The sequence below is a fragment of the Corvus moneduloides genome, chromosome 5 (assembly GCF_009650955.1).
Source record: "Corvus moneduloides isolate bCorMon1 chromosome 5, bCorMon1.pri, whole genome shotgun sequence".
Taxonomy (NCBI): domain Eukaryota; kingdom Metazoa; phylum Chordata; class Aves; order Passeriformes; family Corvidae; genus Corvus; species Corvus moneduloides.
Genome location: NC_045480.1, coordinates 214,738 through 228,660, shown reverse-complemented (window position 1 = coordinate 228,660; position 13,923 = coordinate 214,738). Strand labels below are relative to the sequence as shown.

At 42.1% G+C, this 13,923-nt stretch overlaps 1 protein-coding gene across 3 annotated transcripts in view; it reads right to left on the bottom strand.

Annotated features, from left to right (window-relative positions):
* The window catches only part of ATRN (attractin), a 154,573-nt gene that overhangs the window by 38,292 nt on the left and 102,358 nt on the right, over positions 1-13,923 (bottom strand). For 2 of the 3 annotated variants that reach the window (XM_032110582.1, XM_032110583.1), the window contains one exon: positions 8,133-8,194. In XM_032110582.1, the coding sequence (XP_031966473.1) occupies positions 8,133-8,194 (62 nt within the window). Of the gene's footprint in view, positions 1-2,842; positions 3,127-8,132; positions 8,195-13,923 lie in introns of those variants that run through there. The other variant, XM_032110584.1, reaches the window with a different exon arrangement.

The window sequence follows — 13,923 nt, the reverse complement described above, 5'->3', positions numbered from 1 at the left end:
GAAGAGCCCCAGGGGCAGAGCAAAGTCAAGATCTATTGTTGCATTTACTCAGCCTAAACCATCCTGAAATAAGTTAAAAGACCTGATGTGAGCATCAGTAGCTTTAGAGAAGTTTTTTTTTCCCTACTTTCTCTGGGAAAGCAACTTTGTAGATACAGGACCAGCAGACAGAACCAGCTGCGTGCAGAGAGATGTGCTGGGAAATGATTTGGAGTGAGAGCCGACGGTTGGCAGAGTCCTGGTAAAACACTGTGCCCTGCCTTGCTTTCTCCTCAACAGCTCCAGACACATCTCTGCCAGCCATGAAAATCCACCAGTTTACAAAAGACTTTAAAAATAAAATTTTGCTACGGGACTTGTTTTGCCCTCTCCTTCTCTTTCTTCTCCAAAAATAACAGCCTACCAAGAGCCTCCTTCATCCCAGAAATCCACTCTTCACCCAAGTCTTCTCTCTACAGCTTTCCCCATCTCAAATGGCTCCAGGGAGACCTTAGTGCCCCTTCAAGAGCCTAAAGGGGCTCCAAGAGAGCTGGAGAGGGACTTCGGGCAAGAGACAGAGGGACAGGGGAATGGCATCCTACTGCCAGAGGGCAGGGATGGGTGGGATATTGGGAAGGAATTGTTCCCTGGGAGGGTGGGCAGGCCCTGGCACAGGGTGCCCAGAGCAGCTGTGGCTGCCCCTGGATCCCTGGCAGTGTCCCAGGCCAGGTTGGACACTGGGGCTTGGAGCAGCCTGGGACAGTGGAAGGTGTCCCTGCCATGGCAGGGGGGTGAAACATGGTGATCTTTAAGTTCTCTTCCAACCCAAACTACTCTGTGATTCTATTGGTTGTTGGATTTCCATTTTCCTACGGCCTGTGACAAGTCCAGTTCAGGACCAGTTAAAGTCTTCCAACAGAAAAAAAGAAAACCTGCAAACTCAGGTGTGAAACCAGACTGAAAGGAAAAAGAACCATCAAGAGCCATCTAACACCCCCAGAGAGTTTTTCATCCCAGGGAAATTTGAACATGACTCCATTTCGGTCAGGTTCTACCAAGTAGAGCTTCCATTGGCTCACACAGTTATAAAAATCTGTGCTTACACAGCATAAATATTGCAATGCAGGGAGGAGATACATTTAAACTGTATGGACAGTTTTCTATTTGGCAAATAGCTTTGTTAATTCATTCTTAATTATTCATTAGATTATTTAAGTACAATAAATGAGCGATGTGGTTATAAATAATCTCTCCTCAGTTGGCCTCAACACATGCATGAATTCTTAGTTGATCAGCCTTCAGTGCTTGTTATACCACTGGGTTACCAGTTATACCAATGTTATACCACATTGACACAAAAATCTGAGCTTAAACACACTGTCTGGTTTTATTCTGGACTTTAATCTCCTTTTCACCACAGAGAGAATACTCTCTCCACTCCCAGTATCCTTAAAGCTTTTCAAACAAGTCCACTTTCATTTTTAAATGTCTGGAAAACTCCATCAGCACTTTACTATGATGCATTCTCAGGAGGGGAGAAGAAAATCCATCTGGTGTATTAGGGCACAATTATTAAACCCTCGTGAAATGTTTATCCACATCAGAATTGCTTGTAAAAAATGGCAGCTTTAAACACCAAAATGTACAGCAGCCTCACTGCTAATGTGCTTTAACATATACAGGTCACTTAATAATTTCAGAAAGCACTGCTATGATTACTAGAAACACAGCCCAAATTATTTTGATGAATTGGAAGCTATTTAAGTGCTATTTACAAGTAAATTTTAATATGCTGCAAAGTTACAGGACACATTTTAAAGTACTAGATGCATTAAACCTTGAAATAATTGGAACAAGCACATAACATGCACGTGGTTGGTTGGGTTGTGCCAAACAGCTGCCTGCAGCCCCTCGAGACAGATTCCCGACCTCCTCTTTCTGCTGAAGATGGCAGAAGCCATGAGCCATCAACAAGCCACAACTCACCTTAGTTGTGGCAGAGAAGGGCAACGAAGAGAGGGAAGGGTCTGGAGCACAGGGGACATGGGTTAAACCCAGATGGAAATTAAGCACTGCAAAGCCACTCAAGCTCCGTCTCTTCCCCCCCACCCTGGTGGAGCGCGGAGGAGAATCAAAAGTAAAATTTGTAGGTTGAGAGAAGAACAGTTTAATAATTGAAAACAAAGCAAAACACAATAACAATGGCTAATAATAATGATGATGATATTAAAAAGAGAAAGAAAAAAACCCAACCAAACAGCTGATGCACAATATAATTGCTCACCACCTGCTGACCAGTGCCAGCCCCCCTTCCCAGATCAAACCCTTCCAGGTAACTCCCCCAGTTTATACACTGGGCTTGATGTTCTATGGTGTGGAATATCCATTTGGCCAGTTGGGGTCACCTGTCCCAGCTATGATCCCTCCCACTTTGAGTAACTTCTCACTGGCAGAGCAAGAGGAAAAAAAAAAGCCCAACAAACTTCTGAGAAACACATCTTAGCAAAACCCAAAGCATCAGTGTATTATCAACATTATTCTCATTCTGAACCAAAAACACTGCACTAGAACAGCTCCTGAGAAGAAACTAACTCTATCCCAGCCAAAACCAGGACAACAAGTCTGATCAGGAGCAGCTGAGGGAGCTGGAGGGGCTCAGGCTGGAGCAAAGGAGGCTCAGGGGGGACCTTGTGGCTCTGCACAAGTCCCTGACAGGAGGGGGCAGCCGGGGGGGTCGGGCTCTGCTGGCAGGGAACAGGGACAGGAGGAGAGAGAACGGCCTCAGGCTGGGCCAGGGGAGGGGCAGGGTGGATATTGGGGAAATTCCTTCCTGGAAAGGGCTGTCCAGGCCTGGCACAGCTGCCCAGGGCAGGGGTGGAGTCCCCATCCCTGGAGGGATTTCAGAGCCCTGTGGATGTGGCACTTGGGGACATGGGCAGGGGTGGCCTTGGCAATGCTGGGGGAGTGCTTGAACTCAATGATCTCAGAGGGCTTTTCCAGCCTAGACGATTTTATGATTCTGTTCTATGATTATGGAAAATGAAGTAAAGAGTGCTGAGAAGAAGATGGAAGTTATGGATGCTGAAATGTTAATCTTCTTAATTTTGTTAGAAATCATGTAAAGATATTCCCAAGCTCTTCCTTTTCCTAAAAAAAAAAAAAAAAAAAAAAGGGACTCAGACTGTATTTTAGGCACATATTTAGTAATTCCATTTGTGCTGCAATAAAAAATTACTTAATAAGCAACAAGAGTAAATAAAATATTTGCAGGCCATTCCCACTTATTGGAAACACTGGGAAAACACTTACAGTCAGGAAAAACAATATATGGCACACAAAACCATCTGCCTGAGTCCCGTACTGAGCAAATAGTGCTCCTGCTCAAGTTTTTCTGAGGAACAAGTCCAATTATTTGTATCAAACTAAAATTACACATTTCCATTTGATATTCAAACCCTAATAGAGGCACATGACGTTTGATGAGACACCATGAAAACACTAAACTGACAGCTTTTGTTCCATTTGTGAAATAACAACCATTTCTCTAACACTCATTGTAAGCCTACGGTGGGACAGGAGAGTCAGTGTTGGATCATGGAATCTCACACTGGCTTGGGCTGGAAGGGACCTTATATCCAGTTTCAACCACCCTGCCAGCAGCGGGAACACCTCCCACTAGACTAGACCAGACACTGGACTCCCTTAGAAGGTTGCTTCAAGGACAGATAAGGAAGACAAGACAAACAGCAGGCAAGAAACGAGATGAACTGTGCATGTGAGAACCCAGAAGAGAAGTGCAGTAGAAGACACCAGAGGTATGGGTAAATCAGTGTAATAAAGCTCAGGATGAGATCATACAATAGAATAATGGAATGGTTTGACTTGGAGAGACCTTAAAAGGGCATCTAGTCCAACCCCTCTGCCGTGAATAGGAACATCTTCAACTAGACCAGACTGCTCAGAGCCCTGTCCAGCCTGGACTGGAATGTTTCAAGGGATGGGGTATTCACCACCTCTCTGGGAAGCCTAGTCCAGTGTTTCACCACCCTCACCATAAAAAATTTCTTCCCTAATCTAGCCTTAATAGACCCTCTTAATTTAAAGTCATCACCCTTTGTTCTATCACTACAGGCCCCACTTAAATGTCTGTCCCCATTTTCCTTTGAACCTTCTTTTAAGTATGTAGAGATCACAATAAGGTCTCCCAAATTTTCTCTAGGCTGAGCTTGATTCTATTTAACTAGACCTCAGAGAAAAATTGATTATACTATTCACACCCTCACACTCACAAATGCCCAGGGTACTGGGAGCTGGTCTGGGTAACATCACTTGTGTCCCACACACAGGACAAGACCTGCTGGTTCTCAGGTCCTCACCACATCTCCTCCCTTCTTTCCAGGAGGGAAAGCTGGAAACAAACTAACCTGGTTTAGAGGGCTTATAGGTCTTTATACCCTGTAGGTCCCAACAGCTTTTTGGGTTCAGCTTTGTTCCCCTCACACTTCTGACCTTTTAGGCCAATCTCTTAGCCAATGCCTCCATGTCCTTGTTAGAGTCTCTCAGTGCTGCTACACCAGGAAAAGCAAAGGCAGCAGTGACAACAAAAGCCATGCCTGCAGCTCCTGTCCTGCTGTTTCTTGTGGTGCTTCCACATCCTTGTTCCATTCAAATCCATCTTAATACTCCTTATAAATCACTACAGAACTGGTCAATAAACTAGAGGTGCATAGAACATAGAGAAAGGGGAAGGGAAAAAGGAAGGGGCAGGAGAAGGGGAAAGGGAAGGGAACAAAAGGGAAAGGGCAGAGAAGAAGAGAAAGAAAAAGGGGGAAAGAAAAAGGTAGAAAGAAAAAGGGGAAAGGATTATTGGGCAGTAATATATTCTTACAAGGCCACAAATATTTTTGCATCTTCTGTACATAAAGGTACACTGGTGATAAATATCTGTGATAGGTGTGCTGGCAGACAGATTTTTTGGAATAAAAGGAAGCACAGATATGAATAAAAATGTTTACTAGAAATTGTCAAAATAGCTCAAACTACATGCTGAAAGACAACTGCACAATCTGTAAATTTAAGAGCTGTGTTATGAAAAGCAGAGAGGAGGAAAGAGAAAACCCAGTTTACTTGCAATTCATTAGCTTTGCAAAGGTTAACAATGGTTGGAATATCATTTCTCCTCCAGCTCTGATTATAATGCAATATTAACAACCTCAAAACTTCACTGTTCTACCCAACCTTTATCCACTGACATTTTCTTAGCTTAAAATAAAACATTCATGCAGTACAAATTAAGGGTTACACACAGCCCCCTGCCTGGTTTGTTGCTGAACTCTGAATCCTGAAGGAGCTCCAGGAGTCCAACAGCACCTCTAAATGTGAGGCACATCCCTCTGACCACAGTCGCCAGTTCCTCAGTGAAATGGAAACCAATCCTATGTCCTGCTCCACACTGCCTGGTGGTGTCTGAATGCACAACCAGGCTCCTGCTTTTCCATACCACTGTGTCTCACAGGCAGCCCAGCCAGTGCCTGGGATATCACAAACTCAGCAGTGCTGGAGTTTGGCAATCTGGCTTGCCCACTGTAAGGACTGCACTGACCTAATTCATCTCAAATGTCAGCAATGAAACTGAAAATCCCCCGTTTCCCTCTCAAGTTCTCCACACAGCTCAAGGCACAGTTGATGCCTCCAGCTGCACAGCAGAAGAGCACAGTCAGGATGGGGTTACAACCAAGTGGAGGAAGTGGCTTCTAGAATATGGAAATGTACCACAGTATCTCCAGCTCAGAAAGATTTCCCAAATCCATAGAATCACAGAATGGTTTGGGTTGGATCTTAAAAATCACCTTGTTACAACCCCCCTGCCATAGATAGGGACACCTTCCACTACCCCAGGTTGATCCAAAACATGTCCAACCTGGCCTTGGACACTTCCAGTGATGGGGCACCCACAGCTGCTCTGGGCAACTCCTGCATTTCCTGCAGAACAGCAAAATGAAGCAACACCCTTAAATGTGCAAACAGAAAGTCACCCTAAACATCTATTTTCCAGAACAACATCTCTTTATGTCTCCATTACACCTAAGAAATTGATACATACCCCAGTTTTTGAGTTTGGTGTTAGTGTTACCAACTGTTTTTAGGTTTTCACAAAGCATTTTCCTTGCCTCTATTTTAGGGAGCAAATTCTCAGCCAAATGTTGCTCATTAACAGCACAGGGGGCTCTCAGGTATTACTTATTTATGGTCTGCCTTGGATCCAACAGTAATTATGAAATGTGCCCTAGAGCATTAAAAATGCAAATGTTTCAATAGTTTCCCCTACACCCAGTGAGATGAATCACACTGTTCTAATCCACTGGTTAATTAGGGAGTTATAGTGACTGTAAAATAAAACACTTGGAGAGGAGCTTAAGAGTAGTGAAAGAATCAAAGAATTTCTAACACATTATAAATGCTTAATTGGAAAACACCAATAAACTGACTTCTCTCAAATCCACATGTTCTTATTCCTCTGGCTTGTTAGGATGTTAAATAATATTACAACATTACTTCTCAAGGAGATCCATGTGATAACAGTGACGGAGGAAAGGAAAATCACTGGTAACTCTTCAGCTTGCAGCCTTTGGACAGGTATGTTCAGCTGCGTGTGCTCACTGAGATACACAGTGCACTTATCTTCTGCTTTACGCTGGGATTGGAATCATGGGAGGATTTGGGTTGGAAGGATCCCTGAAGACCATTTCGTTCCACACCCCTGCCATGGGCAGGGACACCTTCCACTAGACCAGGTTGCTCCAAGCCCTGTCCAACACTTGAACACTTCCAGGGATGGGGCAGCCACAGCTCCTCAGGGATTCACTTCAAATAATGAATCTGGAGCAATCCCTCATACGCAGATGCAGTTGGGTCTGTAAAGTACTAATGAACAGTTTTTGTAGTGCAGATTTATCTTATACAATTAGAAAAGAACTAAGGAACCAACTGCTTCCCTCTATTTTCCTAATAAGCAATTACCCTGCCACAAAGATTTCTAGGGAAAATGTTGACAGTGATTAATTCAGCAAAACAAATGCTTAATCTGAGCCAGGAGTAACAACCTACTCCACTCCAGAGGCAGGAAGGTGGTGGTTCAAACCTACTGTTTTCCAGGGACTATACTAAAGCAGATTCTACTCTCTAAAAGCTCCATATGAAAAAAAAAAAATGATATAAACCACTTGTCTGAAGGATCCATCTGGAGCTTCTTGCTTTAATTAAATTTAGCATGAAATCTAAAGCAAGATACTATTCCCACTGCTCATTTTATACCAGGCATAATATTGCCTACTTTAGAACACGTTGTAGGACCTGGAGTAGTGTTTACTCCATGTATATCCCTCCTGAAGGGCTTCTTATGGATCAAGTATTGGCTTATACTTCTGGAGTATTAACAATCCCTAAAACAGAGGCCAACACACTGGATTTTGAAGCCTTGAAGAGAGGGCCTGCTGTGCTTTGGGAAGTCTTTCACTGCTTTGGTAGGGCTGTATTTTTTGGAGGATAGAAGAGGAAACAAGTATTGAAATGGCTTCTGTTGGTTCCCACTGTGAGGGAATCATCAGTTCACTTTATACTAAGAAATGAACTTAGAGCAGTGTATGAAAACCAGAAGTATTTGGCTCCTATTGTATAACATATGTTTGTATTTAACTTGACATACTTTCAGAGTTCAGTTTAAAATCAAAAGGTGGCACCTAAAGAGTTGGAAATTACTCCTGACTTAACTCTCTGCAGAACAACTCCCCTAATTTATGACTGGTGTCTGACGAGGTGTGAAAATCTGCAGTAAGTCACACATTATCTGTAGGATGAGGGAAGTCAATGTTTCCTATACCATCTCAAAAAGAACTCCTTTTCCAAAAGCCTCTCCCAGCCCCATCCCCCCTTTCCCTGCATGCACAGAACATGATGTATTGGCAAAAATGGGCAGACAATTCATTTTCTTAACATAATTCCTAATTAAATATTTTAAACAGACTGAAGATTTCAATTTTCTAGGCTGTGCTGTAAGCAGGATGTTTAAGTTAGAAAACCAAACCAACAAGAACCCAAACGCTGAAGCCTAAAACCTAAAGAAGTAACATTTAGCTGTCTTAAATGAAAAGTACCTGAAAAATGTCACAAAGAACTGCACCAGGTCCATAAAGTTGCTGTGCTGTGAGAATGCAATCTGAAAAAAAAAAGCAAATGCTTTCTGTTACTTACTGGAAAGAAAATTCATATTTCAAGATATTTTAAAAGGATTGAAAATGACAATGAAAAGCATCTTTACTCAGATCAATGCATATTTTTGAACACTGTTTTTGAAAAAGAACATAAATATTCTGAGGAAAAAGAAAATAAATTATAACTTCATATTGTTTTGAAAACATATATCCCAAAAAAGAAGCTGAACAAGTAACTCTCTCTCCCAGACATGTTCCAAGGAATATTCTTCAGTGCATATTGAAGAAAACACTACTTCAAAAACTTAGAACAGAGGTTTCACAGAGCTGCAAATAATCTTTAATTAAAAGTGAAAATCTTTAATTATTGTTTACACAGCAATCCAGAATTCAATATTTATATTTCAAACAATATCCAGACAACAAAATCTCTTCGAAAAAGGAACTTACACCAAGAGCTGCAAAGAGGCACGAAACACAGAAGATGATAGATACTGTGAAAACAGCTATGGCATTCATCTTAGCTCACTTCCCTGCAATCCAACAGCAGAGAGAAGGGAAAAACAACGGAATATTTGGGACAAAAACCAGAGGGAAGAGGCGAACAGGAAACTGGGAGGTGGTTAGAGGCAAAAGGGAAGATTAGGGAGCCTGGGTAAAAATAACAACGTGGAGGGGACTTGAGCCAAGAGGAAAGCAACTTGTGCAATATTAGGAATCAGAAGTTCTTTCCAGGTACCTCCTATTTCCTCTGCCTATCAATCTCTCAGCACCACAACAGGATATTAACTCTTTCATGAAGTAACAGAATTTATTTCAGAATTAAACTGGAATCTGGACTGACAAAGGTTTTCATGGACATTAAATCCATTTCTGGCCTCATTTGTTGTTTTTCTTCCTTAACAAACGGTACTTACGGCAACATTAGCATAAACATAAACCCCCCCTCCCAGCAATAGCCACATCCCAAAATTCATGAATATGTGTAAAGTGAGTCACTGCTTGGGTTTCTATTGTTCTGGAACACTTTCTAGGATCATATTTGCCTTAAATATCCATTGTAACTTGGTACAGAAGCTGCCCCAAATAGTTTTCTTATAAATATATTGAAATACTTTGAAGTCGAAAGCTCCTTTGCAGTGCACAACCACTGTGTAGCTGCAAAGTGAGCTCCAAACCTGCACACCAGATGCTGCAACCTCAACAGTCCTGCCTACAAAAGACAAGAAAACACAGAGTTTCTTGTTGATTTTTGCTTTTGAAGTGCTTCCCAATGATTTTCTGATTATAAAAAGACAGTGAGCAAGATTTCACTTTTTGTGTAGAAAATCAGTGCCTGGTAACCATGGTGGTACAATATTTGCATAAATGGATATTCTGGAATAAACGTATATTCTGGAATGTCTTTAAGGCAAAGACAATCCTTACTAAAATATCAAATCCCAAAATACAAACATGTAACACGGCCAGCATAAAAGTAGTAACTTGTCTTATTACTTCTGAGAATAACCATGATGCTGAGTGACTATAAGAGATGCATTTCAAAATAAAGCCCTTGTTATGTATCAACAATCTTTTAGTAGAAAACAAAAATTAAAAGCACAAAGGAATCATCAACAGGCCAGTCCTCTGTGGATGACCATCAGGACCAGTTTCTGTGATGGAAACCAGAACTTGCTCCCATTAGAAAAAACAAGAATCTGTTAATTTTAAAATAAGAGAGATTCTATGAAAGATTAATGAGACTGTTACCAGAGAAGGGCTTCTCATTTTTTGGTAACAACTGCAGGAAACAAATAAAACAAAAACAAACAAACAAAAAATAATTTAGGTTTATTTCACACAGAAGCCTTACAAATGCTTTACCAGTGATTCTTTTCTCTACCTGTTGGAGTTCTTCTCCTGTAAAGCCCAATTGAGGACCTGTACCTCATACATGGAGTAAAAAAACCCAGGTTGTTTCTACAATTTATTCCTCACAAGCTGAAAATACTTTGTGCCATCAAACCTGACCAATCTGTGTCACAGGCAATTTGGTCTCATAATTGTTAATGGTTTGCTTACTTAGAGCTTAATTTCCCCTAATATAATCTGTTCCCAGGACTTAATTAATTCAGTTACACTGAAAGTTTGGTTGGAAATAGCTGTTGAAAGTAGGCTGTTCATTCTGGATCCACAAAAAATATGGCACCAATTCCTTAGCAGTCTGGATTTTTAATTAACTTTAACTGACGGTAGAAGATTCATTTATCCATTCTGAAAAAACTCATTTGTACCAAAGGATGAAGCAGTTTAACTGCAGGAAAGCTCCCTGTAGCTCGTGCTGGAGACCTGGAAAGCCTCCCCCAGGTACAGGGCAGAACCTTAACTCAGCTGCAAAATCAAATCCCCACTTTCATATCAAAGAATCCCAGAACTGTTTAGGTTTAGGCTCTGAGCCCACCCAGTCCAACCATCCCCCAGCACTGCCAAGGCCACCACTGCCCATGTCCCCAGGTGCCACATCCACAGGGCTGCTAAATCCCTCCAGGGGGAGGATTGGACTGGGGATTCCAGCACTGCCCTGGGCAACCAGGGCTGGACTGCCCTTTCCGGGAACAAATCTTCCCTAATATCCAGCTTAAACCTCTGCCTGGGCACACCTGGAGGCACCTTCAGCCACTGCCAAGCAGCACTCCCAGATCCTTTTCCACGGAGCAGCTACCTGACTCTTCCCAAGCCATACACGGCACTCAAGGATGTTTTATAGCCTGTTCTTAGGAATAACACGGTACCCTTAGGTAGCTAAGATCAGATACTTAATTATGTTAATTCCAAGAATATTACAAAGCTTGTGTTTATCTTATCTGAAAAGATACCTTGGAGAGCACAACCGCCTATCCTGCTTTTTCTACTGCCACATCATTTGAAGTACCAAAAAAATCCACCTGCTTTCCAGAGGATCAGAAATAGCTGGCTGTATGGACTGACAAAAATTTATAATGAAGAGCTTTACATTTTTTATCATTTGATTAGCATAAAGTATGAAGCCAAGAAGAAAACTTGGCTTCCTCTAACTAGCCAACATCTAAAAATTGCACTGGTTTTGAAATCAGTACACACAAATTTCAAAGGAGTTAATGGCAAATGACTTGGCCACAAAATAATATAAGCAAAGGAAAAGTATATTTGAACCCAACTGACATTTCAGTAACAGCTGGTATTTCAAACTCAAAATATTGCTGGAGCTAAACTACCGCCTGTGACTGATAAAAATTTTGAAAAACAAATTAGGACAATTATATACCAGGACTTGGTTTGCATAAGCACCAGAGTTTGTTCTTCAACACAAAAGAAAATTGAGAATAATTTTGAGGGAACAATTTTGTACAAAAGTAGATCAACTAAGACCTAAGTTCACCTTAAACCTGTACATGCAACGATGTCCAAAATTATATAAACCTCTGTTCTTGTGATCTACAAGTGCCCTGAACTCTTTAAAAACAACTTGAGTTTCACATACCACTAAGAAAGCTCAGTCCCCATCCAAATAAGAAATTAGGTGGAAATTTTTTGTTAAATCCAGCAAGAACCAGATTTGAGTAACTCCTCTCATTTAACTGTAATAAACAGATGTACAGGTAATTCATCACAGCATTACTCTTTCCACTTGTGCTGGAAGTTACTGATATTTTAGAGGAAGCCAAACTATTCACCACAATGGGATTAGGACAACTCCTTCTCCAAACTCAAATAATTCCCAGTATTATACATAGTATTAGCACCCCCAATCTAAAATTAACTAAAGAACTGATAATGAAAGAGTTGGGGTTGTTGCAGAAGGCTCTGGGGAGACCTTCCAGTACCTAAAGGGGCCCCAGGAAAGCTGGAGAGGGACTTTGGACAAGGACCTGGTGACAGGACACAGGGAATGGCTTCCCAGTGCCAGAAGGCAGGGATAGGTGGGATATTGGGAAGGAATTCCTGAGGGTGGGGAGGCCCTGGCACAGGCTGCCCACAGAAGCTGTGGCTGCCCCATCCCTGGAAGTGTCCGGGGCCAGACTGGACAGGGCTTGGAGCACCCTGGTCTAGTGTAAGGTGTCCCTGCCCATGGCAGGGGGTGGAACTGGATGGGCTTTATGGTCATTTCCCATCCAAACCATTCTGGGATTCTGTGAATGTGCCAAAGAATATTTAAGTATGGCAATTTCATACCATAATTTGGTACATTCTGGGTCTCTAAACACTTGAGAAAACATGAACAACCCCAGAAAATAGTGTTTCCACAACTTTTTTACTTTGGTAACAACTCAGGATTATTGATGCATTATATTTCTATCTTTCTTCACAAATATATGAAGTGACTAAATTCCCACCAGTGGTGCCTTCCTTTTCATCCCTATTTCATATAAGGGATGAGAAAAAGAGAAACTAAAAATGATATTTTGCACAGGACATGCTCCTAGAATAGAACTGTGTAAGAAAGGAAACTAAAAGTCTAATTAGCTTCTGAAACTAGAGGGGTCCAGCAGAGGAGGCGCAATGTGAAGCTGGCTCCCAGAGCTTGGGACTTGCTGTGAATTCAGAAGGTATCAAAAGGTCCTACTGCTACATCCATTAACCTCACCTGGCAGGTGGGAGAATGCTACAGCACTCATGTTTTCAAAGTCTACAGGACCACACAGAAATTTAGAGATTTTTGGGCTGCTTTTTGCTTTTTATTTCAATCTAGTCCCAGCACCAAAGTTAACGAACAAAAAGCAGCAGGGAAAAGAGGAAAGCTGGGAGTTCCACAGGCTTCCAGCGAGAGAAAGCCACAAGCCAAATAAGCTGCAGGTAACATTTATGCAGATCTTCCTCTATTTCTCCCCCAAAACTCCACTGTCTTGTCTCTTTTTTCCTATGGTTAGAGGCAAGGATTCAATCTGACCTTGGAGAATACAGACAATGCTAACAGGACGCCATGGCCTGAATGCTGAGTGCCTGTGCTTTTGTCAAAGGGCCTGCTGTGAAACGAAGGGGGTTTAAGTATTCCTGAGTGATGCCAAAGTCATCAAAACATTCATTTTGCCCTCTAGAATAATGCTGGGGGGGAGAACTTCTCTTCTGCTCAAGAGTATTGTCATTCCCTGTTCCAGTTCTCCTTTAAACACAAACACAATGTGCTCTAATGAAACACATGGCCAAGATCCATGTTGATCTTGGTGCTCTCCACTCCAGAGGAGCACTGAGCCAACTCCAAGAGCCCTGGCGGTGAGGTTTTAGGAAAGAATGAGCCAGCACAGCAATCCAGCTCCACCACCTGAACATGGTCTCAGTTCTGCCACATGCTGCTGCTGCTTCCTGTGTTCTGTGAACATCTCTAATGAGCCATGGAAGTCGTTAAGGCAGTGGAAAGCTAATCATAGGAATGAAGGGCAAAAAGCCCTTCAAAAACACCCTTCAGAAGCTGGGATTTTAGAGCTGACCCTGCTCACTGAGGGATGAGCAAACACAGCAGCAACCTGAGATGAGCCTTTTCCAGACAGGTGGCTCTTAAATCGTCTCAACAATGTCAGTGCCAAGGAACACTTTACAGAAGGAAGAATTTGTGCACCTCTGCAGATGATTTATGGGATTTAGACACAGATTAAGACACCCAGGATCACAGGGGTATTCCTATTAGCCCTTTACACTCAATGGAAACCTCATCTGTGATTCAGCTGACCAGTGCAGGTGCCTAAAAAATTATTACCTGACCAGTTCCATAACAGAA